This window comes from Amphiura filiformis, chromosome 16 (assembly GCF_039555335.1).
Source record: "Amphiura filiformis chromosome 16, Afil_fr2py, whole genome shotgun sequence".
NCBI lineage: Eukaryota > Metazoa > Echinodermata > Ophiuroidea > Amphilepidida > Amphiuridae > Amphiura > Amphiura filiformis.
Genome location: NC_092643.1, coordinates 39,101,648 through 39,129,146, shown reverse-complemented (window position 1 = coordinate 39,129,146; position 27,499 = coordinate 39,101,648). Strand labels below are relative to the sequence as shown.

The 27,499-nt window shown below is 37.7% G+C and overlaps 1 protein-coding gene across 1 annotated transcript in view; it reads right to left on the bottom strand.

The window, feature by feature from the left end:
* Nucleotides 1-27,499, bottom strand: part of LOC140135964 (meckelin-like) — a 66,066-nt gene that overhangs the window by 31,039 nt on the left and 7,528 nt on the right. The window contains exons 5-9 of the mRNA XM_072157660.1: nt 27,243-27,312; nt 26,942-27,004; nt 10,176-10,253; nt 7,527-7,675; nt 1,035-1,351 (exon numbers count right to left, since the gene is read on the bottom strand). Coding sequence (XP_072013761.1) covers nt 1,035-1,351; nt 7,527-7,675; nt 10,176-10,253; nt 26,942-27,004; nt 27,243-27,312 — 677 coding nt within the window. The remainder of the gene's footprint in view (nt 1-1,034; nt 1,352-7,526; nt 7,676-10,175; nt 10,254-26,941; nt 27,005-27,242; nt 27,313-27,499) is intronic.

The window sequence follows — 27,499 nt, the reverse complement described above, 5'->3', positions numbered from 1 at the left end:
ATATATAGAACTTTGAAATGTAACTTGCAAGATTTATAAACAGGCTGTATCAAAATGATTGGTATCCCCCAATTTTGATCTTTATTGAAAAACCTGCCTCTTCCAAATGCAACATTATCTGGGTACTTTCGAAATGTCAGAATGTATAGTTTATGACTTGTCACACAACTAATTGTATGATGTCCAACTGAAGCTTACTAGCAACATTTGGCATGCTATTTTCTGATTCTGAAACATTTTCACTAATCTTTCGAAATGTCAGAATGTATAGTTTATGACTTGTTACACAACTAATCTCAAATTATTTGGATCTTACGTTGAATTCTGATGTGTCAGACTCATCTATTATTAATGAAAACTGATGGGTACCAATCAGTTTGATACAGCTTGTATATCAAATTCGCTCTGATCAAACACTTCCACTCTGCTTTTTGAAAGAAATAGCATGCAGAATTTTGCAAGTAAGCTTCAGTTAAACATCATATAATTGGATGATCAAATCCTGGCTCCCATTCAGTTTATCCCAAATTATAGAAGAATTTTCATAAGTTTACAATAATATTACTATAAATAATTGAATTTTTGCATCAAAATGCGCTGTAAAATTCCATGTGTAAATTCCAAATGTATCTAGTTAATCTCTTTCTTTTTGTTAATACAAGGTTTTTATACTCTAAAACACACTCAACTCATAAGCTTAAGAACTACATCAGCTCTATATTGGTGTTTTCAGCGACAATCAACAGAAAAATAGTTGGTACACCTTGACAATATGTTGCAAATCTTTATTGCCGCTCTGCTAGTTCAGTAACATTAGTATAACTATGTTTGATGAGAAGTACAAACCTTTCCCATTCCTCTTCCCTCCCTACTTCCCTTCAATCATTGTTGGGGTACCTGGAGAGCCAAATGTCAAAAGTGCTTTTATCTACAATCACCTGGGGAAGAGGGGTGGCAGATTTACATCTTGTATACCAAAATATGCCAACAATATTTTCTTTGCTTTGTATTGTCAAATTTTCAACAAAGGATACACATGTCATAGAAGAGCGTTTCATAATTATTCCAGAAGTCCTGTACATTGATGTCGCAACTGCTTGTATACGTGGTCGCAAACGTGTAGGCGGCATCCATCTTTTTCACAGTGTCTTTACACAACTGTACAGTGCCCCCTGTGGTTGGCTGTAAACCAAGGTAGGTCCCATTGGCTGCGTAGGTGCCAACAAACATCTTTAGTTTACTGTTCTCTGATGACGGCTTAGCAGAGAATTTTGTGGTAATCTTGGTTTCACGTACAATGTCTTCTGTATCTTCCTCTGGATCATAGTAGAGCCATGGCATTGAGTTGGGCCTGAAAAGCAAGTGGGCATAAAGAAAATCTCATTATAAAAATCATATCAGGAGATCTCGGTCTTCAATCTAATGGCCTTTTGCAATCATTCTTTTCAACTTTTAGAGAATCTATTGCCAAATTTGGTAGTATTTCATGCAAGTTTTTTACATTTTTAAACATATGTTAAAACTTTGTCATCACCAGCCAACAGCAGAGCAGGCAACCACAAGTTTCCTCCTACTGCTGTGATTTTGGGGCATTTAAACATCTTGGTCTGGCTGTAGCATTCCATCAAGATCACCCAACATGATGCAAAAATATTACATTTTGTATTTGTGGTTTCCTCTCCCTGTCTGTTAGAACATAACAGGCATATTCCTTCAAAGTAGTCCATTTTCATGCAGGTGATGTACAATGTACATTGCACATGGCCTAGGAATTTGAGTTGATGGGCCATAACTCGGCTGACTAGAGGTCAAAATATCGTCCCCTTCTAAACAAGAACATTTTCAGTGTAAATGTGAATAATTAGCACAATTAGCAAGCCAATACGTTGTACGTGTGAATTGGTTAAAAGCGCCCCACTAATGCACAAAATTGCAAAAGGTTAGGCAGCCATCCTGGAGCAAAATTATATATGAACAGCCGGTGAAAAGCCTCACACGGAATACCAATACCAAAGACCATCTGTAAGAAAAGATGTTGGGGTCTACTCATTTTTCCGAACACAATTAAAGACTGGAATACAATCCCACAAAACATCATCACTATAGACGAATCCAATTTCACACATTCCTACACCTCAATGGCAGCCATATTTGGGTCCCTGTCGGCTCCATCTCACCTAAAATGTGAAATGATGCGGCCTTGGAGGGTATTTTAAACTCCATTCTCTCACCCGTGTTACACGTAGACAAAAGAATGATGACAGTTTACAACACAAAAGAATCTAACGTCAAATTTTAAGTGGCTTTAATCCACCCAATTGGGCAGTCACAACACCAGTTTGGTGCTGCGGGGACCCAAACATGGCCGACCAAATCCTGACCATGACTTGGCTTGTTGGATTCGTTTATAGAAGAAACCAAATCATTCAAGCAAAAGATCATGAAAGACTACCAAATTCACCAAGCATAACATCTTTTCATCACATCGTGCACTACTCCCTCCTCGCCTGGTTACAATTGTAGCGTTGAGGAGTACAGAAGCAGAATTGCATTCTGGTCCGGCATCCCTGAAACAACATGTGCCATATTCCAGCTTATGCATGTCCTGATGGAAACAGAACGTTTCGCTATACCACTGGCAACCAGTTTTTCCCAGTACATGTTCATTCTAAATGACAGTACATACCACTACGTCCACTACCCGTGTATGGGGGGGGGGCATGTTCTCTTGTATTTTGTTTTTATGTTCCTCTTATCATTCTTGATAGCTCATGCTTTTGATTTAATTCATCCTTAACTATTTCTTTATTTTTGTTTATATCATACATGTACACATTTTACATTTTTTCATTATTTTATTTTTAAACTAATTCTTTATTGCTGGTATGCTCTTACTCAAAAAACACATCAACAATGAAAACATTGGGGGATGAGGCTGTCAATCGGGTCACAGGCCTTTAAGATCTTTTGGGAAAACCTGTTTTGGATTTCATATTATTTGTATTTCTTTGTGTTATAGTTTCCACAACAGGTGGAACAGAGACGTAGGACATAGACACCCATCAATTTGGGTCATAATTCATAAGATGAAAGACATGGCAATTAGGCAAGCAAACCGAGGAGAGCACCCTCTCTGAAGGAGGAAGAAATGGCAAAATTTGGAAAGGCGTTTGAAGAGGTAATATCCCCCAGGCACGTGTACACTCAATGAGTACTGGCAGGCAATTGTGTATGCCATCAAATTATAACAGGTGGAACAGAAACAAAGGTCATAAAGAGTGACATCCATCCATTTGGGTCATAATTCGTAAGATGAAAGACAAAGCCAACCGGACACGCATGGCGATTAGGCCAGCAAACCGAGGAGAGCACCCTCCCTTTTTGGAAAAACATTTGAAGAGGCAAACAGGAGCGCGTACACTCAATGAGTACTGGCAGGCAATTGTGTATGCCATGCAAGCACAACAGGTGGAACAGAGACAAAGGTCACAAACAGTGACATCCATCCATTTGGGTCATAATTCGTAAGATGAAAGACAAAGCCAACCGGACATGCATAGCCATTAGGCAAGCAAATCGAGGAGAGCACCCTCCCCGAAAGAGGAAGAAATGGCAAAATTTGGGAAGGCGCGTGAAGAGGCAATATTGGCCAGGAACGTGTACACTCAACGAGTACTGGCAGGCAATTGTGTATGCTATCAAATCATAACAGGTGGAACAGAAACAAAGGACATAAAGAGTGACATCCATCCATTTGGGTCATAATACGTAAGATGAAAGACAAAGCCAACCGGACTCGCATGGCAATTAGGCAAGCCAAACGGGGAGAGCACCCTCCCCAAAGAAGAAAGAAGTGGCCAAAATTTGGGCGTTTGAAGAGGCAGTATCGCACAGGGGCGCGTACACTCAATGAGTACTGGCAGGCAATTGTGTATGCCATCAAAGCTCAACAGGTGGAACAGAGACAAAAGTCATAAAGAGTGACATCTGAAAGAAATGGCAAAATTTGGAAAGGTGTTTAAGGCCCTGTATCCATAGGCTGTTCCCTTGTGGTGTGTGCCCTTGTTCCGTGTTCCCTTGTTCCCTTGTGACGCGCCACACAGACAATGAACCTTTTATTTTGCTTAGTGGCCATATCCATAGGTTGTACCCACTGCACATGTGTCTTTGTGTACGGCACATGTTCCGTGTGACCTGCAGCACAAAGAATTAACATGTTCATTCTTTTGCCGACACCACAAGAGGACACACAGCATTTTGGTGCTGATAGATATGACTGAATCTGATTTGATTGAGGAGGTGAGGGGTTATCTGCTGCTGTGGGACCCCAAAAATAAAGATTACCATGACAAACACCAGCGAGAGCTCATCTTCAGTCGTTGGGTTCATCATTTAGCTTTGAATAAAAAATGTTGCACTAGCTTACAAATTTTTGTTGTTTGCTTTATTAGCATTCTCATCAACGTTTCTTTTCTAATGTATTATAGGTATGCAGAATTAATCCCTACCTTTTGTTTTGGTTTCTTCCACCATACCAAATACAATGCAAATACTGTTTATTTTTGTGTTATGTCTCCCATGAAGGGTCAAGAATGACTAAAATCCTTGGTGCACACATGTGTGCACACGCCACAGTGAACATGCAATGGATACAGGGCGGTACAAGGCCAGGTCACAAGGCCACAACGCCACAATGGAACAGCCTATGGATAAAGGGCTAAAGAGGCAATATCGCACAGAAGCATGCACACTCAATGAGTACTGGCAGGCAATTGTGTATGCCATCAAAGCACAACAGGTGGAACAGATCGAGACAAAGATCACAAACAGTGACATCCATCCATTTGGGTGATAATTCGTAAGATGAAAGACAAAGTCAACCGGACACGCATAGCAATTAGGCAGACCAACAGAAGAGAGCACCCTCCCCAAAGAAGAAAGAAGTGGCAAAATTTGGAAAGGCGTTTGAAACGTTTGAAGAGACAATATCGCACAGGGGAGTGCACACTGAATAAATACTGGCAGGCAATTATGTATGCTATCAAAGCACAACAGCTGGAACAGAAACAAAAGCAAAAGGTCACAAACAGTGACATCCATTTGGGTCATAATTCGTAAGATCAAAGATGAAGCCAACCGGACACGCATGGCGATTAGGCAGGCCAACAGAGGAGAGCGCCCTCCCTGAAGGAGGAAGAAATGGCAAAATTTGGAAAGGCGTTTGAAGAGGCAATATTTGGTGCTGATAGATATGACTGAATCTGATTTGATTGAGGAGGTGAGGGGTTATCCGCTGCTGTGGGACCCCAAACCCAAATAAAGATTACCATGATAAACACCAGCAAGAGGTCATCTTCAGTCGTTGGGTTCACTATATAGTTGTACTGTAGGGTTGTACTATATAGTTTCAACAACAGGTGGAACAGAGACAAAGGTCACAAACAGTGACATCCATCCATTTGGATGATAATTTGTAAGATCAAAGACGAAGCCAACCGGACACGCATGCCGATTAGGCAGGCCAACAGAGGACACAGCCTGTTTTGGATTTCATATTATTTGTGTTTCTTTGTGTTGTACTATATGTGACACGATCAAGTGAAATGAGTCGGATGTCGCTGATATTGATTTTGAGATATTGGCAAAGAAAGTGTTAAAATTCTTTTGTTTTATATTGTTTTCAGCGATTGATAAATTGACATAACTTCACAAAGAAAAGTAGTATCAACATGGGGTTTTCAGTTTCTGGAGGTTCTAAATGTCCTCTTTAGAAACATGTGTAAAACTCATTTTCGACCAGGGCCGACATGTGACTCATTCCCCTTGATCATGCATGTCCCATATGGTTTCCACAACAGGTGGAACAGAGACAAAGGTCACAAACAGCGACATCCATCCATTTGGGTGATAATTTGTAAGATGAAAGACAAAGCCAACCGGACTCGCATGGCGATAAGGCAAGCCAACCGTGGAGAGCACCCTGTCAGAAAAGGAAATTAAGTGGCAAAAACTTGGAAAGGCGTGTGAAGTGTTTGGAGGCAGTATCGCACAAGAGCGCGTACACTCAATGAGTAATGGCAGGCAATTGTGCAGCCCTCGAATTAACCCATGACACCCATGGCATTTTGGGTGGGTGCCCATCCCCACTGCCGTAATGCCCTCAAAATATGTCCTTTACCCAAGGCAGTCACTTGCCGTGCCCTCTAATGAAGTTGCCGTCGGTGCCCCAGCCCTGCGCCTTTATTATAAAATCATCTATCTATGTTTGTGTGTGTTTTCTTCACTTTTGATAAATTGGCTTGGTGCCCTTCTCAAATTTTAAACAGTTGCCATGATGCCCTCTTGAAATATTACAAACTGCCGTGCTGCCTTGCCTTTTCAGTGAAAATCCAAGGCAATTTTCAACTTGCCCTAAAAAAGTTGCTGTGCCCCTTCAGATCCTTAATTCGAGGGCTGCAATTGTGTATGCCATCAAAGCATTTGATGTTTAGGTAAGCAAGTGTATCCTTTAGTATACCTGTATAAACCCTATGTTCGTCCACATGTCGAGTTTTGTGTCTAGGCATGGAGTCCTTCAATGATATCAAAGAAATTGCAAAGAGCTACTAAAACTTGTTCCAAGATTAAGAGACAAACCATACCAGGATAGGCTTCAAGAATTGAATCCTTACCCACTGGAAGTCAGAAGATTAAGAGGTGACATGATAAAGGTATTCAAAATCTTGAACGGACTAAGATGATAACAAAGTGGTCACAAGTCAAATTTAAAGGCCAAGTCAAATGATCTTTTTTATTTTCTGAAGAAGCAATCTCTTCCCTTTACATGCCCACCATACATGATGCATTCTGTGTCTGGCTAAAGTGTCATAATGTTTATATGTTGTGTGGCATAAGCGTCACTCGGGCGGTAAAAGCTATCAAACTTTTGAAAGTACTTTTCAATGGTGTCCTTGATGGTAAAATTGAGGATTAACCAATGAACTATCTAGAATTTATGTATAAGTGATATACATGTAATGCCCCCTCCTTGTGATCAATAAGGCTAAAAAACAACAACACATTTTTGCTTGTCCTCATTCGCCCGTTTCAAACATTTAGTCCGATATAAATATTTGTATCACCCTTTTCATCCAAAAGGGTGCGATATGAAGAAGATCAAAAAATGTTATTTTTTGTGTCTGAAAATCATGAAGTTCGGATATACCAATCTAAATGTGACAGCAGCATCACATCTCTTCGATTTGCAATAGAGGTCTATTGTGTTTGAACTGTGCATTTGAGAAAGGAGTTTGTACAAACAAAAGTTTTGTTGACAAGAATTGAAAGTATCAGATTGTGTCTCTGGTTCTAGCGAGTTTTAGACCCCAGTGAAAATACATGATTGTTGGCATGCTGGTGACTTTTGGACAAAAAAAAGCAGAAAAATATTACCGACCGCCAGATCCATATAAAAAGTGGCCTATGTCAACGCAAACAATCAGGTTTTTTTGGACCTTACTTATTTGTTGTCTGCAACAGATACGTACCATCCAGAAATTTCACCAAAGTCCCCTTGCTGCGTTTGTAATGCTAAGTAATGGAAGCAGGCACTAGTCTCTGCTTGAAATTCTTGACTATAATCCAACATGACACACATGTTGCCTAGCAACTGGCAACTAGTCAGGTTTTGATACACCTGTAAAACAAACAACAAAATTAATAATAATAATAATAATAATAATAATGGAGGGTTCTTAGTAGGCGCGCAATCTTCAAAAGAACTCAAGGCGCACAAACATAAAGACAAACAAGTTACATGTGAATCCGGAAAAGTATGAAGAAAAAGATGAGTTTTTAGTTGCTGAGTAAGCGAATGTGTGTTACGGAGGCTGTTTGGAAGCGAGTTCCAAACAGCCGGGGCAGCGAAATGAAAGGAGCGTTCACCAGCTGATTTTAGATTTACACGGGAGATTTCAATAATCTTTCAGTAGAAGATCAAGTGATCGAGCTGGTTTGTATGCGCAGAGAGCGTAGCAGACAGATCAGTTGGTAAAGTATCTTCAAAGTGCCGAAAAGCAAAAACAGCTAACTTATACTGAATCCGAAATTCTAATGGCAGCCAGTGAAGCTCATATATGACAGGGGTGATATGCTCATACTTCCTTTTCTTCATGATTAAACGGGCCGCGCAATTTTGTATTCTTTGAAGTCTGTTAAGTTGGTCAGTGGTGATACCAGTCAAGGACGAGTTACAGAAGTCAAGACGTGATGTAATAATTGAATTGACAAGACATGATCTAGCTTTATCAGACAGATAAGGCCGAATACACCCAATACGTCTTAAAGACAAAAATGATGAACGGCAAACTTCACTGATGTGACTGGACATGGATAACGTTTGATCCAATCTCACCCCAAGGTACTTAACAGACTCCTGTATTTTGATATCAGAATTCAAAATTGTGATGGAATTAATAGCAACCTGCTTAACACGAAAAGTGGTGCCCACAATCATAACCTCGGTCTTATCTGTGTTTAGCATTAGCTTATTGCTGTCCATCCAACATAAAATGTCACTGATACATTCCTGAATTGCGATCTTAGTTACCTCAAACTTCTCAGGAGGACCACTTTGAAATACAACGGTATCATCAGCATACTTATGGAAAGAGTAATTGTGAAGATTGATGACATCTGAGAGGGATTGGGAATATAATGTAATCAAAACTGGCCCCAATACAGAGCCCTGTGGAATCCCGTACAAAAGTGGGCACAGATTTGAAGTAGAACCATTAACAATGACAGATTGGAATCTTTGTGACACATATGAATGAAACCATTTAAGAACATTGCCACTGATACCGAAAGTGATTTCAATTAGTTGGGTAGAACTGGATTCTTAAAAATCAATTTTTTATTTTCTTCCGTGGTCTAGGCTGTGCGTATCGTGTACACAAGCGTAAACGCACAGGTGATAAACAATCACACTGATTGGCTAATCAACGGTATTGACAACAAGATGGTTGACTGGTCTTATGCGTGTACAAGGGGAGGAGACCCTTGCCAATCCCACACGATCGCTGATCAACAGCGCGTACCTCCACCACAGAAAAAATAAAAGACTTTTATTAAATAAAAACTTGGGTAAAACTAACATTGGGCTATTCCATCTGATCCATGTCACCCCTATGGAAGATGTGACATTAAATTTCCACACACAGGGTTGTTAAGTTGAAATGGGTTATCTGAATGAGCGACTCCATTTGTATCCTATACCCCGTATATGGGGGATTAAGGCCATGTTTCCCATACGGGGTGTATGGATTTCAACTGGAATAGCGCAATTTTTGTTTCCATTTGACTTTGTGGTGACTGTGACGTAAGCTATGTATGACTGTCATTCTTTGGTTTCAGTGTAACATCTGAGGTGTGTAAAATAATAATCGGACTAGTGCCCAGTGAGCATCTTTGGGCAATCTGTGAATTCAAAGGTCAAAGTTTACAGAGGGTTCAAAATCAAAATTCCTCAAAACCTATTCCAAAATATTCCTCTGGTTATAAGGATTAAGAACATTTATAACACGACCTGATCTATGGAGGCCAAAGGGCGGGCATTTTTCACAATTGCATTACAATAATTATCACCTAATACAAACATTAGGCTATCTACCATATACTGAAAACACCAAAGGTCTAGCATACTTTGTTTTAAAGTTATGAAATTTTGTGATGTCTATTTTCTTATGTATTTTATTGTTTTTTTACTATATATTTGCCTTTATTTCTATTTCAAATCTGCCACCTTTGGCCTCCATGGATCAGATCATGTCACATATATTTGACCTATTTAAATTATCAGTCTGCAGTTTGAGGTTAACATTTGGGTTCCACACAGGGTCAAAAACTATACAATTCTCTGAAAAATGTCCTCAAAATGTTGGTCTTGTTATAACATTTTAAATCAGTTGCGAGTTGGCCTAATTATGCAAAATATTGCCACTCAAATAAATATTAGTCTAGTTGATCAGATTGAAATTTAAAGTTTTTACTACCTGAATGACAACAGTCACAAGTACAGAATAGCTTGTACTACCTTGGTTGTTTTGTTACCTAAATACCAGTGAAATGAGAAAATACCCATTGAGGTGCTATAATAAATTGTAACCTATTTCACTGTCCCTTTCATATACACTCACCCTGCACATATATTCTGCTGCCCGTAAATTTTGAACAAAAAACCATGATGTAAGAGATGTCTGCTCATCGGGTAGACTCTGAAAGAATCAACAAAACAAGTACATTAAGTTAACCCTAACAGTACCAGGTAATACAAAATACTACTTGATATATGCACTGGGCGTACGTGCATCCCAGGTGATGTGATGATGCAATGGGCTATTCCAGATGAATTCCGCACCCCCCCTATGGAAGACACTTCTGGAATTGGGGGTCAAATTGACAGCCGGAATTCACCCCTCAGCAAAACCCCATGGAAGACACAACCGGAATTTGTGCAATTTACAAATTTACCTGCTGGAATTTTGATATTTCAATTTAGACACATCCAAAAGTAGGAGTGAAATGGACAGCCAGATTTCACCCCTCAGCAAAAGCAAAACCTGTATGGAAGACACAGCTGGAATTGGTACAATTTTTTGATTTACCTGCTGCTGGAATTTTGATACAACAATTTAGACACATCCAAAATGGACAGCCGGAATTCAACTCTAGCAAAACCCCTATGGAAGACAAAACCGGAATTTGTACAATTTATCGATTTACAGCCGGAATTGATACAATTTACCTGCTGGAATTACTATAGTTTGATTTAGACTCATCTGAATGGACCCTGATTATGATTTTGACCTGGGGGTTACTTCAAAATGAAATGGCTTGGTGTTGGCTGTGCAATAAACGCTTGCCCCCCTCCTCTCTCGGCCTGCCAAAAATTGCTTCCCCCCCCCCCTCGGTCCACCAAAAAAATCTTTGCCCCCAATTGGTAAACCTTAAATGGTCTTAATATATATGTTGCGAGTGCAGCGAGCAGGATGAAAATTTGCATATTACAGCGTTTCAGTATTGTTTTCCTAAGCCTTTAGAGCATTTTATTTTAAAGGTGCCCCATGAATGTGTTCCAAAAAGCAATTGCCCCTCCTCCTTTTTGGCTCGCCTAAAATGTCTTCCCCCCCCCCCCCATTTTACTCTCTCACCAGGGCTCATAAATTATTATTGCAAGAGCAAAATGTAATAAATATGGGGTCATAATGGCTTTTTTTATTTCAAAATAAGTAACAAAATCAGTGATTAATGAAAGTTGTTGAACAAATTGAAAAAGAGGCCTTTGGGTGACAGATCAAATGGGAAAATAAGGTGTCTTTTGGTGTGAGCCTGGGGGTGTGAGAGCATGTGCATAAATGCAGAGTTTTAGGTGACACCCTATACGGTGTCACCTCCAAAGTGGGAGTCCCCCCCCCAGATCATAGACTATCTTTTGCTCCAATTCAGATCATAGACTGTCTATATAGAAATAGAGTCTATTGTTCACATTTATTGGATCTAGCAAGGGATTTTGATAGTTATTTAATAATCACTTACAGTTTTTTTCTTTGTGACTAGCTTCTTTGGATTTTTCATACTAAAATTTCACTGGCATGGTAACACATAATAACAAAAACACATCCTGTCGCAGACCATTGATCAGCGCGCAGTATGTGGTGCATGGTATACCTGGGATGGTATAGGGCTGGGTATGTTTTAAAAATAAAAATTCATAGGCCTATAAAATTAATAAAAATCATAAAATATAAATGAATGCATAATAAGTTGAATGACTTTATTAAAAGGGCATTTCGTGATCCACAGCCTCATCCCCCACTTTTCTCAAAAAAAGTTGAGATTTTTATATCACTGGAAACCTCTGGCTACATAATGTTTATGTACAAAAAATATTTCTTGCAGATTAATTCGCTTAGCAAAGATATCGTGAAAATTGAATTTCGCTCTGGTGCACCAGAACGAAATTACAACGCATTGTCTATGGAGCAGTGTAATACACATAATCATGCATAACTCATGAACGCAAAAATCGAATCAACTGAAATTTTGGGAATAGGTCCCGGGGGGGTCACTCCCATTGTGGCCTGTACACCATCCGCGATAATCAACTTTTGAAAAGCACCCTAAACAAGGATTTAACCCTTGGCTAAAACGACACCCTAAACAGGGATTTCATTCCTAACATCAAATTTCATACCCTAAATTTCATTTCAGCAGATTTAGAAATTGCAATTTTGCTACCCTTTTTTCCAATTTTTCATGTTTTTGACACCCTAAACGCGATACGCCAGATCGTCGTATACCCAATAAAAAATCGACCCTTTTACGCGTTTTCATTATCGCGGATGGTGTACAGGCCACAATGGGAGTGAACCCCCCGGGGAATAGGTTTTTTTCGTGGATATCTAATGAAAAATGACATAAATAGAGGATGCTAGGATCACGAAATACTCCTTTAATAGTTAATTAACTTTATTATTTAAAAATGAAATTAACTAGTCAAAACAAAACAAACCCCAAAACTTGTTTTTGTTACTTTTGTTCAGTGTAATTTTCAACAAGTTTTGTGCTTGCACTCTGAATTGAAGCATAATTCTACAGTCTATGATTGAAAAGGACAGAAATTTGCGAAAATATAATGCCACATATATTTATACTTCATAATTTATAAATAGAATAAAAATTCCCTTTAAAAGGGAAAGCCAGCCTCAATGTAGAAGAGGTCTTGTAATTAGTTTTGGTCAATGTGAAAGGCATTTTTAGGATCACGCTTACATATTCATATTCATATTCATATTCATATTCATTCATATTTTATCAAATCTACATGACAGTCCACCAAACCATCAACGATGAGAACATGCACACTGAAACAGCAGAAACATTAATTCCTAATCTCATGTCAACTCTTTTAATTCATTACATGTACTCCAAATTGTTCTGGTCTGTTTGTTTTGTTGTTGTTGTTGTTGTTGTTGTCGTTGGGTTTTTTTGTCTTTTCAGCTTTTTACCCACGATATCTCAATTTCCAATTTTGTAATACCAGAACTTACGAACTCAATATCTTCGCTTAGGAATGTCCGATTTCACTGCTTTCGATATATACACTGCCGGTTTGAGTTAACTTACATGTACATTTTATTTTAAAATAACTTAATTAATTCGCAATGTATAGTTTAAGCCTACTATATTATAATAGATAGTGGCCAGCACATTTATAAAGGACTGGTTACACTACAATCTTCACTCTTAAACTGTGTTTTTCTGAATGTGCTGATCATGTTGATTGCTAGTCGGAAACTCCTGCGAAGCTATGGACATGGCATCTTACATACTCCATTCTATAACAGTCTGCCTAGTGCCTTGTGTGTTTTCTCTTCAATCATTTTGTTGAATGTAATTTTATGAATCAAATAGTTATGTGTCATTTTATTTATAATAAAGAAGTTATTAAATTAATAAAGTAAGACAATTTATTTATCTATAAGTGCATGTCAAATGGGGTACATTGTTCAATACTATATGCATAAATTATGCCCATATTATAGCTAGGCCCTAAAAACTTTATTTTGCATCGGATTTTTCCCGTTGAAAAGACAAAACTGATGTTTATGATAGCAACCATTTCATCAATAACATTTTGAGTCATTTTTATCCATAAAACGACACAGGATATGATAGATAACTACTTTCACATCAATATGGTCCATATGATCACAGATTGTTGAGAATCTGTGATATGATCCGGGATATGATGAAGATTTTGATTCTATAGATCTGTTATCAACATGATATCACGCTGTTCAGTGGTCAAGGAGTAAGGACCCCGGTCAAGGACACTGATATGACATCATAGGTGATGTCAGATTTTCTTCTGCTGACCATATGATGCTATATATATTAACTATTATTGTTACATTTAGGCCTTTAAACTTTTAAAAGTCATAATTAATTAGTTCAAACATAACTTTGGTAATACTCACTGTTTTCGTTGAAACGGCAAAACATACTTACTTTTCCTAACAAATCGAATTAAAATATTTTAAAAAAATTTAACCACAAAAAGTAAAAAAAAAAATCATTCCAATACCACTAAAATATAATCTCTTGAGTAAACTGACCCCAAACCTGAAACAGGTACCAGCCCGAATGGGCTGGCGAAAAGACCAGTGAACAAGGTGAGGTGTAAACCGAGATACACTATTACATAACCCCATAGAGCAGCCCATGTCTAATATATATAGCCTAACCTTGACCGGTTGGTCCTCATGCAGCAAGTACTACTCCCGGTACTACTGTATTGGAGTTTTGTGTCTTCTACAGAATCTATGCTTTATTTATCCTACAGCACATTATATTAAATTCTCATTCACTCTGGCAGTTCAACTGGCTATCATTTTGTTTAGGCTTATAGTAAAGCTTGCAACTTTTTTTTTACTAGTTTTAAACCAGTAAAAAAATGATACTAAATACTGATACTGATTTCACTGATTTTAGACATTATTTTTCTTAATATAAATATAAATTGTCAGTTTTATATTGACATGTGAATTTCAAACTTAACAAATATATGCCCATTTCTTCTGAATTGATTTCTACTGATTTCTATATTCTTTGTTGCTAGATTTAAATGTAAAAAAAAAAAAAACGCATGGAGCTTGCTGAAATATGAAAATTGAAATTCAACACTACATGATCAAATATTTTTATATCAAAAAGTTGAGAACAAAATCCACCATTCATCATTTATTTCAAGAAATTGGAGATATGTCAATTTGAAACCAATTTTTAGCTATAAAGTTTTATGGTAGTGAACTTGCCTTTTCATTGAAGTTTTTTTTGTTGCTTTGAGCTGAGATGAATATACCTCTCCAGCTTGTTGTTCCAACTGAGTTCATCAATTTAGATTTGCCACTAGTTTTTTATACTTTAGTTTTCAGTGCGCTGTTTAATTTAATATTTTGCTATGTTTTTCTGCTCAAGAGTTTATATTGTAATAATAAGTTTTCAATTCCTGTTGTTTACTAAATTAAATAATGTTACTTGCACTTTTGCAGTCTGTGTTCAAATCCTGGGGTTCAAATGTACAAGTTAATAATAATTAAAAAGTTCATGCATGTCAATATTTTTTACTTTGATAGATTTGACATTATTTGTTTGCTTACATTTTAATTATTCTGAACTTTTAGGCTATCCTGCTTTATTGAAATAGTTTACTACCATACATAAAAGTATCAGATGAAATTTTTTTTGTTTATAAATAAATATTTTTACTTCCAAATTCTGTCTGCCCAGTATACATGGTTTTTCAGGACATCATACCAATGTCTTGGCACCCCGGGCTTGGCACCAAGGTCTTTCCTGGCAAAATGTTGTTCCATGTTTATTTTTATGATCACAATGACCCAACACTCTCAATGCCAAATGTAACAAATTGGGAGCTCAAATTTAACCTCAAATTGCAGAGTATGAGTTTTTGTGCTCAATACATTCAAAGGTCATTTTATGAATGTACAAACATTCTGTGGTCAAAGAACTGTGTCGTGATTTATGAGAAAGTTTGAGATTTAACTTAAGTTTGAGATTCTATTTATAGATGTCAAGCATAATATTCAAGTACCAAGTATGTATACCAGACATACTCAGACACAGGTCTATGGACACACATACTAGTACATGATAGTAATCAAATAATTTTATTATAATTTGTATCATTGTTGTAACTTTATAGTTTTTAATCTTACAAATTGACAAAATCATTTGTTGTTTTTCTTCCGGGATTTAAAAAATTGCCAATGTTGTATTCATTTGCTTTTTTTATTCCCTGTGCTTGGAACTGATGGAGGGAGAAAAGACATACAAAATGAGCCATCAGTTCCCAACGATCATGAACAATAATTACATAATCAAAATATTCTTTTTGAGCAACAGGTACAAAGAGAGACAGACGAGGCAAAGACTATGGACGAAGACAACGAACACTCATACAAAACAAACAAAAGGACAGAAGACAAACAAGAAAAAACGATTCATATTCTACTCACACTTAAAAAATCTAGCCATGATATATACATAATATACATAATATACATAATATAAAAGTTACTTGAAAAAAAAAACACAATCAAATTTTATCGATGTCGAAAGAAAACTTTTTAAAGTGCTTGCCAAGATTGCCATTTTTCTCAGCAATTTTGTACTCAATGTTGAATTTAAGCTTAACAAAATTGCGGAAATTCTGAAGAGAAGGAGCCACCTGTTGAAATTTGCATCTATGAATATAAAATTTAAGAAAGAGAAATAAAAAGTTAATGCCAGTACTATGAGGAGAAACGTCCTTAGTAACTCCAAATAATCTCTCAAATTTGGAAAAGGTTTGATTCTCCTTAGTGATATCATTGATGATAAAAATTCCCTTTAAAAGGGAATGCCAGCCTCAATGTAGAAGAGGTCTTGTAATTAGTTTTGGTCAATGTGAAAGGCATTTTTAGGATCACGGCTTACTACATCCATGTTACATGACAGTCCACCAAACCATCAACGGTGAGAAGATGTACACTGAAACTGCAGAAAACATTAACTCCTAATCTCCTGTCAACTCTTTAATTCATTATTGTTCATTATTATTAATTCATTATTGTTCTCTAAATTGTTCTGTTCTGGTTTTATTTGTCTTTTCAGCTTTTTACCCACGATATTTCAATTTCCAATTTTTAATACCATAACTTACGAACTCAATTTCTTCGCTTAGGAATGTCCGATTTTATTGGGGAAAAGCGGCGTTGTGGAGCAAAATAGCTCTTTATGTGAAAGCCTCCAAATTTATAAGCTGTCCAAAAGATGTCTGTTTTTGACATGATACGCCACATTTCTTAAAGACCCATTCAGTGATCCCAGTGCAAGAGTAAAAAATTAAAATTGTTTATAAATTGCTTAAAAGAGAAGGATAGGCCTAAGTCATTCAAATTGTCATTTGGTATTTTTGAAATGCCAAATTTGGCAAAAAATGAAGAAAACAGCAGTACTGACGAAGTTCAAGCCCCGCCATTCAAATACTTGTAGCTAATTTTAGATACTGTCAGTATCTAAAAATACAGATTCGTAAAATGTCTTATTTTGTCTTAAATAGGCCTACACGGCTTTTGGCTGAACCATTCGCAGACTTAGCACATCTATGTAATAACAAAGGTACGGTACCAAAATTTTGATGATTTTTACGATCGTCCGGATGAGCAAATCACTGAATGGGCCTTTAATATTAATAATAGATAAGCTGCCTTTAAAAATATTATTGACAATGTTGAGAGTATAGGAATTACCTTGAAAAATGTCTCAAAAATACAACATGCCAGTTATATTCCGGTCTGAAACGATCAGACAATATTTTAAACATTAATAACATCATAAACCCAAATCGTGAAAAAATCACCCGGGTAGATTTTTGGCTATTTCTCCATTTACGATCCTGCCCAAAAGTGTCTGCTTTCGATATACCACGTCACAAATACTACACTGCACTGACTGCAGGTTTTAGTTAAAAGGGCATTTCGTGATCCACAGCATCATCCCTAACTTTTCTCAAAAAAGTTGAGATTTTTATATCACTGGAAACCTCTGGCTACATAATGTTTATGTACAAAATATTTCTTGCAGATTAATTCGTTAGCAAAGTAATCGTGAAATTTGAATTTCGTTCTGGTATACCAGAACAAAATTGCAACACATTGTGTACACATAACCATGCATAACTCGTAAAGGCAAAATCGGAATTGAAAACCAAGAGATTATCCCAAAGAGGAGTGATAATAGTACATTCACAAAATAAATGCACAAGGGTTTCGGTGGACCTGTCACAAAAGGAGCAATTGGGAGATGTAATTCTGCCTATCTTATGCAGGAATTCATTTGTACAAATAGCCCTATGGAATATTTTGAAGTAAAAAGATTTGATTTTAGTATCCATAGAACATTTGAAATTGTTGGCATGAATATCGGACCAATTAATGTCGTCCTCAGCTACATCACAGGATTCTGTCCAAAAGTTTTCAGCATGATCAGCTTTACTACAGGATTTTAGAACAACTACTACAACAATTTCATCAAATATATTCACATCAACATTAGGAGGATTGTACATGTAGAACCAGTCAAGAAGGATACCATTCATAAGGGAATTATACTTTCTCCTATGTTTGATGGGAATATTAAACTTGATCAAATGTCTTAACAAAATTATAAGCTCCTGCGTTTTAGACGAATATCTTTATTTCACCACAGCAGATCCTGTAAGTGATAATCACCAAGGCTCATATTGTGCTTAATTTTTAGTGTAAATATACCAAGTCCTGATGGTTTCAGAGAGCTGGCAGTTTTTCAAAGAGGAAAGAACGGCCTTAAGGGCATTTGCTCTCAATAAGAGAGATGTATTTTCATGGAATTTACTGAGAATGCTTAGTTCAATACATTTCCAAGCAGATACATAACCAGGATCAAGCAATAGTTTTGCCCAAAAAAAGTTTTTGAGCTTGTGAAAAAGCTTCAATGTCCACCATTCTCAAACCAGCTTCCTCATAGTCATTATAAAACAAGTTACGCTTGACACGATCATTCCCTCCTTTCCAGATAAATTAAAAAAATAAAGTGTTGACTTTCTTAAAGAAAAGCTTGGGAATGGAAATACATAAAACAGAAAATAAGTAAAAAGTAAAGTAGTTGGGGAAGCAAGAGTGTTTTAATAACAGTTACTTCACCAATCAAAGACAAATTTCTCATTCTCCAGCAATTCAAAATCAGTTCGAGTTGGTGAAGCTTGGGAACAAAGTTGAGCTCATAAAGTGCATTGGTATTCAGAGAAAAGTTAATACCAAGACTTTTAAAAGTGTTTGACTTCCAAAGCAAACCATTGTCCTTAAAGGGATTTGCTTCTTTCTTACCAGGCTTAGAACACCCCTGCATTATATCAATGTATAAAATCAACCATAATTGCAATAAAATTAAATCCGCAGTTCCAAAATGTACTGTTGATAATAATTGGGCTGTGACCACTTGTTTGAAAATAAAGAAAATAATACTTAATTAGCCCTAATAATAAGTTACCTCATGCCTTTTTAAAATGTTAAACAGTAGACCTAACTCCTATCTAATGCTAATACATGTTAATGTCCATTTCCACAACAAAAACCTTAACTGGCTAAATATTAAAATGTGACTTTTATCGCCAGTTAGGATTAGGATTTAGCTAGCCAGTTTCAATCTAAAATAATATCATTCTGTTCTATTTCCTGGGCTCAATTTTGCACATTACTGATTATTTTGATTTCATGAACATTCAAAACACAATATTTATACTGAATACCATTCAGCAAATTTGACCATCATCATGATGAACAGGGATTTACTTTTACTGTATGGAATGTGTGTGTAAACCACTAAGAATAAACTTGTTACCTGTCAGATTTTATGATCTGCCCTTGCCTGCATTATACTCATTCTCAGTAATTTGGGGTTTAATATATTGTACGATTTCAGTTGAAAAATGTTGAACTATGTCATGAGAAATGAGGCTGTATCCCAGGTTCTAGATGTCAATCAGATCTGGGTGGGGAACATTTTGTCCTGAGATGACCTATGTAGCTTGTTGCAAAAATTCTATAAAATGTGGTATATTAAATCACAGACCTAGAGGTAGTGCCATAAATTATGGTCCTGGGGGAGGGAAAATTGGGTGGACAAGAATTTTTGGCTTGTTGAAAGGGGGAATCATTGTTTGGCAGGGGGGTGGGTCAAGCAATTTTGGGCACACATTCATAGACATTGCAAATTGAGATCTAAAAAAATGGCTTGTGCAAAGAGGGGGGGGGATTTTTAGCAGGCCGATAAGGCGGGATCTTGTTTGGTACCCCATTTGTAAATTTTGCCCCCTTGGGCAGGGGAGGGGGGGGTCAATATAGCTGTGTTAAATTTGGTTGGAATTCCACACCTCTCAGGTACATTTTGAAAAAATTACTGGATTTGGAATGGTTCGACTGTTAAATGTGCTTGGAATTCCGAATTCTCATCCACCTTTTCCACAAATTCAGGTAAAAATGGTAGGATTTGGAATTGCTTAAACCGTTGAATTTGGTTGGAATTCCAAAATCTTCCACACCTTTCTACCATTTTAGATAAAAACGGTTGGATCTGGAATGGTTCAAATGGATGAACCACAGGGGGTGTGTGGACTTCAAATGGAATAGCCCAATATCTCTGTACACCCCCTGAGAAAATAGTCTAGCGATGGTAGGCCAACTGACATCGAGGACAGAGCCCGAGCTTAATTTTACTGTGCTCAGTTTTTACCATAAATACTATAGGGCCTATGCTCCTGCAACTGTTGGTGGTTCATCAGTAGAAGGTTTACAAGTTATATTTCCAGGCTATGAGCTAGAGGTATAATACTTTGAGTTACGACAGAAGATATAAAATTCTGATACCTAATTTTCTGTCAGTTTCTTGCTTAAATATGTACTTATAAAGGTTACGGTTCGCTATCTCTAAGGTTCGCTATCCCTAAGGTTCGTTATCACTAATTACGAAAAAGGTCCACTATACCTAAGGTTCGATATCACTAATTTTAAATAAGGTTCGCTATCTCTAATTTTAAATAAGGTCCGCTATCACTAATTTATTGAAGGTTCACTATCTCTAAGGTTCGCTATCACTAATTTAAAATAAGGTCGGCTATCTCTAATTTTAACAATCCCGGTATCCCTAAGGTTCGCTATCTCTAATTTCAAATAAGGTTCGCTATCTCTAAGGTTCGCTATCTCTAAGGTTCGCTATCACTAATTTCAAATAAGGTTCGCTATCTCTAATTTCAAACATGGTTCGCTATCTCTAATATATAATAAGGTTCGCTATCTCTAATTTTAAATAAGGTTCGCTATCTCTAATTTTAAATAAGGTTCGCTATCTCTAATTTTAAATAAGGTATAGATAGCGGACCTTATTTGAAATTAGAGATATCGGACCTTATTTAAAATTAGAGATAGCGGACCTTTTTTGAAATTAGAGATAGCGGACCTTTTTTAAAATTAGAGATAGTGGACCTTATTTAAGATTAGTGATAACGAACCTTAGGTATAGCCCACCCTAATCAAAATTAGTGATAGCGAACCTTAGAGATAGCGAACCTTAATTAATTAGGGATAGCGAACCCTAAACAAAATGAGTGATATCGGACCTTATTTAAAATTAGAGATAGCGGACCTTTTTAGATATACCGGGATTTTTAAAATTAGAGATAGCGGACCTTATTTAAAATTAGAGATAGTGGACCGTATTTAAGATTAGTGATAACGAACCTTAGGTAGAGCCCACCCTAATCAAAATTAGTGATAGCGAACCTTAGAGATAGCGAACCTTAATTAATTAGGGATAGCGAACCCTAAACAAAATTAGTGATAGCGAACCTTAGGTATGGCGGACCTTTATTGCAATTAGTGATAACGAACCTTAGAGATAGCGAACCTTCAATAAATTAGTGATAGCGGACCTTATTCAAAATTAGTGATAGCGAACCTTATTTTAAATTAGTGATAGCAAACCTTATTTAAAATTAGTGATATCGAACCTTAGAACTAGCGAACCTTATTCTAAATTAGTGATATCGAAACTTAGAAGTAGCGGACCTTTTTTTTAGGTATAGCGCACCCTTTTCTCTATTAGAGATAGCGGGATTCTGATCGCCATAGACTTTACACCGAACCTTAGAGATAGTGAACCTTAGAGATAGCGGTCCTTAGAGATAGTGGGATGTCACCCTTATAAAACCCAAAATAAATGAATTACTCGAGCAAAATATGACCTAATTGTTAGAACAAATAAAACAAGAAAGGTGTTTTGCCTTCCATTGTGTTGATTTTCATACTGCACTATTACAATTCCCAAAAGTGCTGTTATGACACCAGTGGCGTAGCTGCCGGGATGGCCCTGGCAAAAATATGCCTATTTGGGCCCCGCTCCCTAGCGCTATTTGGGCCCCTGCCCCCTAGCGCAAGGAAAAAAGAGGAAAAAGGAGAGAGAGAGAGACGGGAAAAAAGGGATGGGGGAGAGAAGGGATAGAGAAAGAGGGAATACACAGGCCTATGATATGTAGTGCCATACGATTATTATCAATATACTCGACAATGTACTTGACTTCTTGGAGACAAAGAAATAGAAATCTTTTGAAATGTTGATTTCACAAAAGCACCTATAGGAGCAGTATATTGACTAAAATAAATAAAACAATAAAATGGCCACCCCCCAAAAAAAAAGTCGAAAAAGGTGGTCAAGAAGGCTGTATCCGACATGTTTCTTGTATTGCATGCCCCAACCGAAAATTTTCAGTATCGACACAAAATTGGATGATTTAGTCATTTACCTTGAACACCAGCCTTAACAACTCTTATAAATCTGATGAGATTGCTACCCTCAATAAGCAGATGGAAGACCTGAAGCTGGCCGACGAGATGGGGAATTATACCACCACCTGGAAAATTATACACTCGTTTTCTGGGAAGAACTCAAGGAAAGGAATGAAAGTCAAAAAGAGAGATGGATCAGCTCCAACCAGTGACCATGAACTGCTTGAGGAATGGAAGGAATATTTTAGCTCACTCCTTAACAACGACAGTGGCACAGCATGCAGCTTCAGAACTTCCTGCACCAGCTGTTGAAGATCTTCCTATTATCACTGAGCCCCCAACTCGTGAAGAAGTTGTCAAAGCAATAGCAGCCATGAAGACCAACAAGGCAGCAGGATTGGACTATGCTATAACTGCAGAAGCACTTCAGGGAGGAGAGGATAGCATGATTGATATGATTCTCGAATTCTGTATGGAAGTATTCTCAACGCTGACACCGTCAAGCGTCAATGGGTTACTGAATGTAATCATTCCTCTACCAAAGAAAGGTGACCTCTCTCTCATGACAAACTACCGTGGTATTTTGCTTATGTCCATTGCCGCAAAAGTGTACAACAAGATTCTTCTGAACAGGATCAGACCCCACATTGATCCTTTACTGAGAAGCAACCAGGCTGGCTTTAGATCGGGTCGCAGCTGTGCTCAGCAAATACACATTTTGAGGAGGATCATGGAAGGCTTCAAGGAGTACCAACTTCCCTTAACAGTCACTTTTGTGGACTTCCTTCGACTCCATCAACAGGTCCGTCATGTTTTCAGTGCTGCGGCATTATGGAATACCAAAGGTTGTGGTCAATGCCATCCAGGTGCTCTACAAAGACTCCAATAGTGCCGTTATGGTAGATGGCAGTATCTCAGAGCCTTTCCAAGTAACAACTGGAGTGCTTCAGGGTGATGTGTTGGCACCATTCCTGTTCATTATCCTGGTAGACTACCTTCTGATGAAATCAACTTCTGGAATGGACGCTGGAATTGTTACCTACCCACGTCGGTCAAGCAGGTATCCTGCCAAGATGCTGAATGACCTGGATTTTGCTGATGATATTGCCCTGCTGGAATCTTCCATAGACCGGGCCCAGTCACAGCTTACTAGGACTGCAACTGCAGCAGCAGATCTAGGCCTTGTCATCAGCGCACCTAAGACAGAATATATGACTGCAAACTGTAACGCCCAACCAGCACTTGAAGTCTATGGTAGAACCATCAACCATGACACAGACTTCAAGTATTTGGGTTCCAAGATGGGCTCTAGTGTTGGAGACCTAAAAGAAGAAAAGCACTAGCCTGGGCAGCTTTCTGGAAACTGGAACGCCTTTGGAGAAGCCCGTCCTTGCCAATCGAAATGGGTCATGGGTAATTACCAAGGACATGGAAAACAAGATCAATGCATTTGCAACATCTTGCTACAGAGTCATGTTAAACATCAAGCGTGTGGATCGGATTCCAAATGAAACCATCTACAACCTGACCAACACCACTCCACTGGTTGCCAGAGTCAAGATTCATCAACTCAAATTTCTCGCCATATACTGCATCTTGAAGATGGCGAGCCTGTGAAAGAATATGCGCTTTATATTCCACCACATGGGAAGAGGAAACCGGGTCAGCTGCGCACACTGTACTTACAGATGTCCAGCACCTACTGGGCGATACTGAAGGGATGCTGCAGCCAAACAAAATTGTTTCACTTGCCCAAGATCGCATCAGTTGGAGAAAGAGTGTAGTCGCCTGCTCAGCAGCCGACTGATGATGATGATAAGTCATTTACCATTGAGCTATTTCAAACACGGAATTACCATCAGACCAGATGGGTACGGGTCCAGGCCCCTGAAATAGCCTAAGGCATGTTCCCCAAAACACCATCTTTTGGACCGATATATGGTAACATTGCACAATTGTGCGCGCTTTGCGTGCACTGGCCTTTACCATGTTCACGTAAAAAATGTACCTTCATTTTGGGCCAAAATTGGACATTCTTAGCACGCTTCGCGCGCACTTGCGCACTTTAACCAGGAAATTAGCAAGAATTATGGCCAAAATTCATTTCTATTAAGGTGGTTCTGGACCCATTTTGGAAGTGCTCTATTTATGTTTTAAACATATTAATTGAGTAGGGCAGAGAACACTGATCCATATGCCTTTTGTTTGAAGCTAATCGGACATACGGTTTTCATAATACATACATTTTAAATGTCTTTGTATTGTATTGTTTTTATCAATAATCAATACAGTTAATGAGCTAATATGACTTGAAAGTGCTCATTAATATGTAATTTTGCCAATATTTTGCTAAAATCCAATGCATAAATGTTCATAACATTTTTATTTAACAGAATATTGGTTTCAAACTTGGTCAAAGTGTTCCTAATGACTTCCAGATAATTTATGCATAATTAATGAGCTAGCCGCCCTAATTTGCATAATTAATTAGCATTTATGCAAATTAGCTCATTAATTATGCAAATATGCAAATGAGGGGGCGGCTTCACTATATAATACATTAGAACATATTAGAAACACTTTGACCAAGTTTCAGGGCAAAAGTATGCAAAATAAAAGTACCATGAACATTTATGCATTGATTTTTAGCAAAATATTAGAAAAAATTACATATTAATGAGCCTTTACAGTCCTTTTTAGCTCATTAACTATATTGATTATTGATAAAAAATAATAAGATACAAAGAAAATATAATTTGATGTAGTATAGAAACCGTATGTCCGATTTGCTTCAAACAAAAGGCATATTGATCAGTGTACTTTACCCTACTCAATTAATATGTTTAAAACATGCTCAAAGCATTTCCTTATTTCTAGAAAATGCATCCAATACCACCTTAAGAACAAATTAGTTAAATTTTTCTTGTAGAGCGCGCAATTCTTTGACAAAGTAATAAACCAGTTTACCATTTTCCCTCTTGGCCCACTGTATTGCCAAATTTAAACTTATTTCCTTTGTTTTTTATTTTTCTTTGATATACCCCCGGTATTTGAAAGTGTACTTTTCTTTGAAAGTACACTTACTTTTCGATGGGTGCGTCGCACCACCCGCACCTACCCCCATTTTTGTTTGGTGGATTTGGGCCCCCGCCCCATACAGGCTTGCCCCCCCTGGAAAAAATCCCAGCTACGCCACTGTATGATACACTCCTTTCAAGCCTTACATAGGTTTGATCATGCTGGTGTTCTAAATATAAACAATTTTAAACAAATCAGCTGGAATTTAAGCATTTTCCCAATTTTCCAACTGGATTTGAAGGAAAAGCCAATGTCTTCCATAGGGTCCAACTGGAATTTGAGAATTTTTCCCATTTTCCAGCCGGATTTGAAAGTAAGGCAAATGTCTTCCATAGGGTCCAGCTGGAATTTGAGCATTTTTCCCATTTTCCAACTGGATTTGAAGGAAAAGCGAATGTCTTCCATAGGGTCCAACTGGAATTTGAGAATTTTTCCCATTTTCCAGCCGGATTTGAAAGTAAGGCAAATGTCTTCCATAGGGTCCATCTGGAATGGGAGCATTTTTTCCCATTACAGCCGGAATTCACATAAATGCCAATGTCTTCCATAGGGTCACCTGTACTAGAAATTAGGAGCTGCTGGAATTAGAGCTATTTTGTCCATCTTCCAGCCGGAATCTACAAAAATGTCAATGTCTTCCATAGGGTCTTTATAGACTTCTCATATATTTATTGATTTGTTATCTGTTTTATGCGTAATTTAGACCAGCCGGAATTGTACCAAATGTCCATACCTCCTGCTGGAATCTATGCTTAAATTGCCAGCTGGAATTTGGGCTTCTCCCATATTCCAACCGGAATTGAACTTTTGTCAAATGTCTTCCATAGGGGGGGTGCGAATTCAACTGGAATAGCCCAATCACCCTAAGCGATATATAGGCAAGCTTTCATTGGCCATGCCAGCAGAAGACCTGTGGCCAAGTGTCGCCGACCTAGTGCTTGTCATGCGAGGGATCTCGGGTTCGAATCCCACCCATAGCAAACAACTTCTTTCTTTGTTTTCTCTCTTTATTCCTTCCTTCTTTCCCTTCCAGTCAGCAACAAGCCCTAGGGTGTTAGGGTTAATCAGACTCAAATGTGGCAATTTAAGAGTGGTATGCCCTGTGGGATTAGGTTATACTATTTTGCAGTAAACCTTTGTCGAGCGGGACTACCGTGATGTTGCAAATTCAGAGCTAACAACGCCTACGGCGCACAGTTCATTCATAAATTTCCACTTGGCAACAGCAGATCGCCTCAGCAGCCAATCAGCGATGTATGCTTAAAATGGCATTACTCTCAACTTGAGATGAGACAGACTATATATAGTAGCAATCTAGGCCATTGGGCAATTTGATGATATGTTACATGTGAACAATATCAAATAGCCCATGACTGACACAATGTAAGAACATGAGTCCCCCATTTCAGAATAGCTTGGATGTGATTTCAATCTATACTCACATTGAAGGGCACGTTGTATGTTGCTTCACTCAATGAATTAGCAGGAAAACACAGTCCACCAGTCTGGATTATAAAAGGACAAAAGTACAACATTCAAGTTAACCCGATCTGGCATTTTGGGTATTGAATATTTATGACACAAAATAGTGTTATAAAATAGAAAAAAAAAGAAGCGATGATTAATTTTGGGACACCCTGGATACAATAGGCATGATGGTAGTCTGATTTATGGCTACAAATGTGCTGTATTTCTCCAACACAGCACTTTTTATATAAGGCATGATGATGAACATTTGCTTACCTGTACCCGTGGTGAATTGCATACACATGTACCTGCCAAGGAGATGACACTCTCATCACATCGGGTACACCTACACACATCAAAATACAAACAGCACAAAAAGTAAAGTACTTGTTAATTTACAAGATGTTATCTATACATTGGAGAAAGCGAAATAACATATTATTTGACTTCATTAGTGCCTGGTTGCTTAACAAAGTCTTTTCAAATGGGTGCTATATTGTTTCATATGAAGCAGGCTATTGCTACTGCCATGC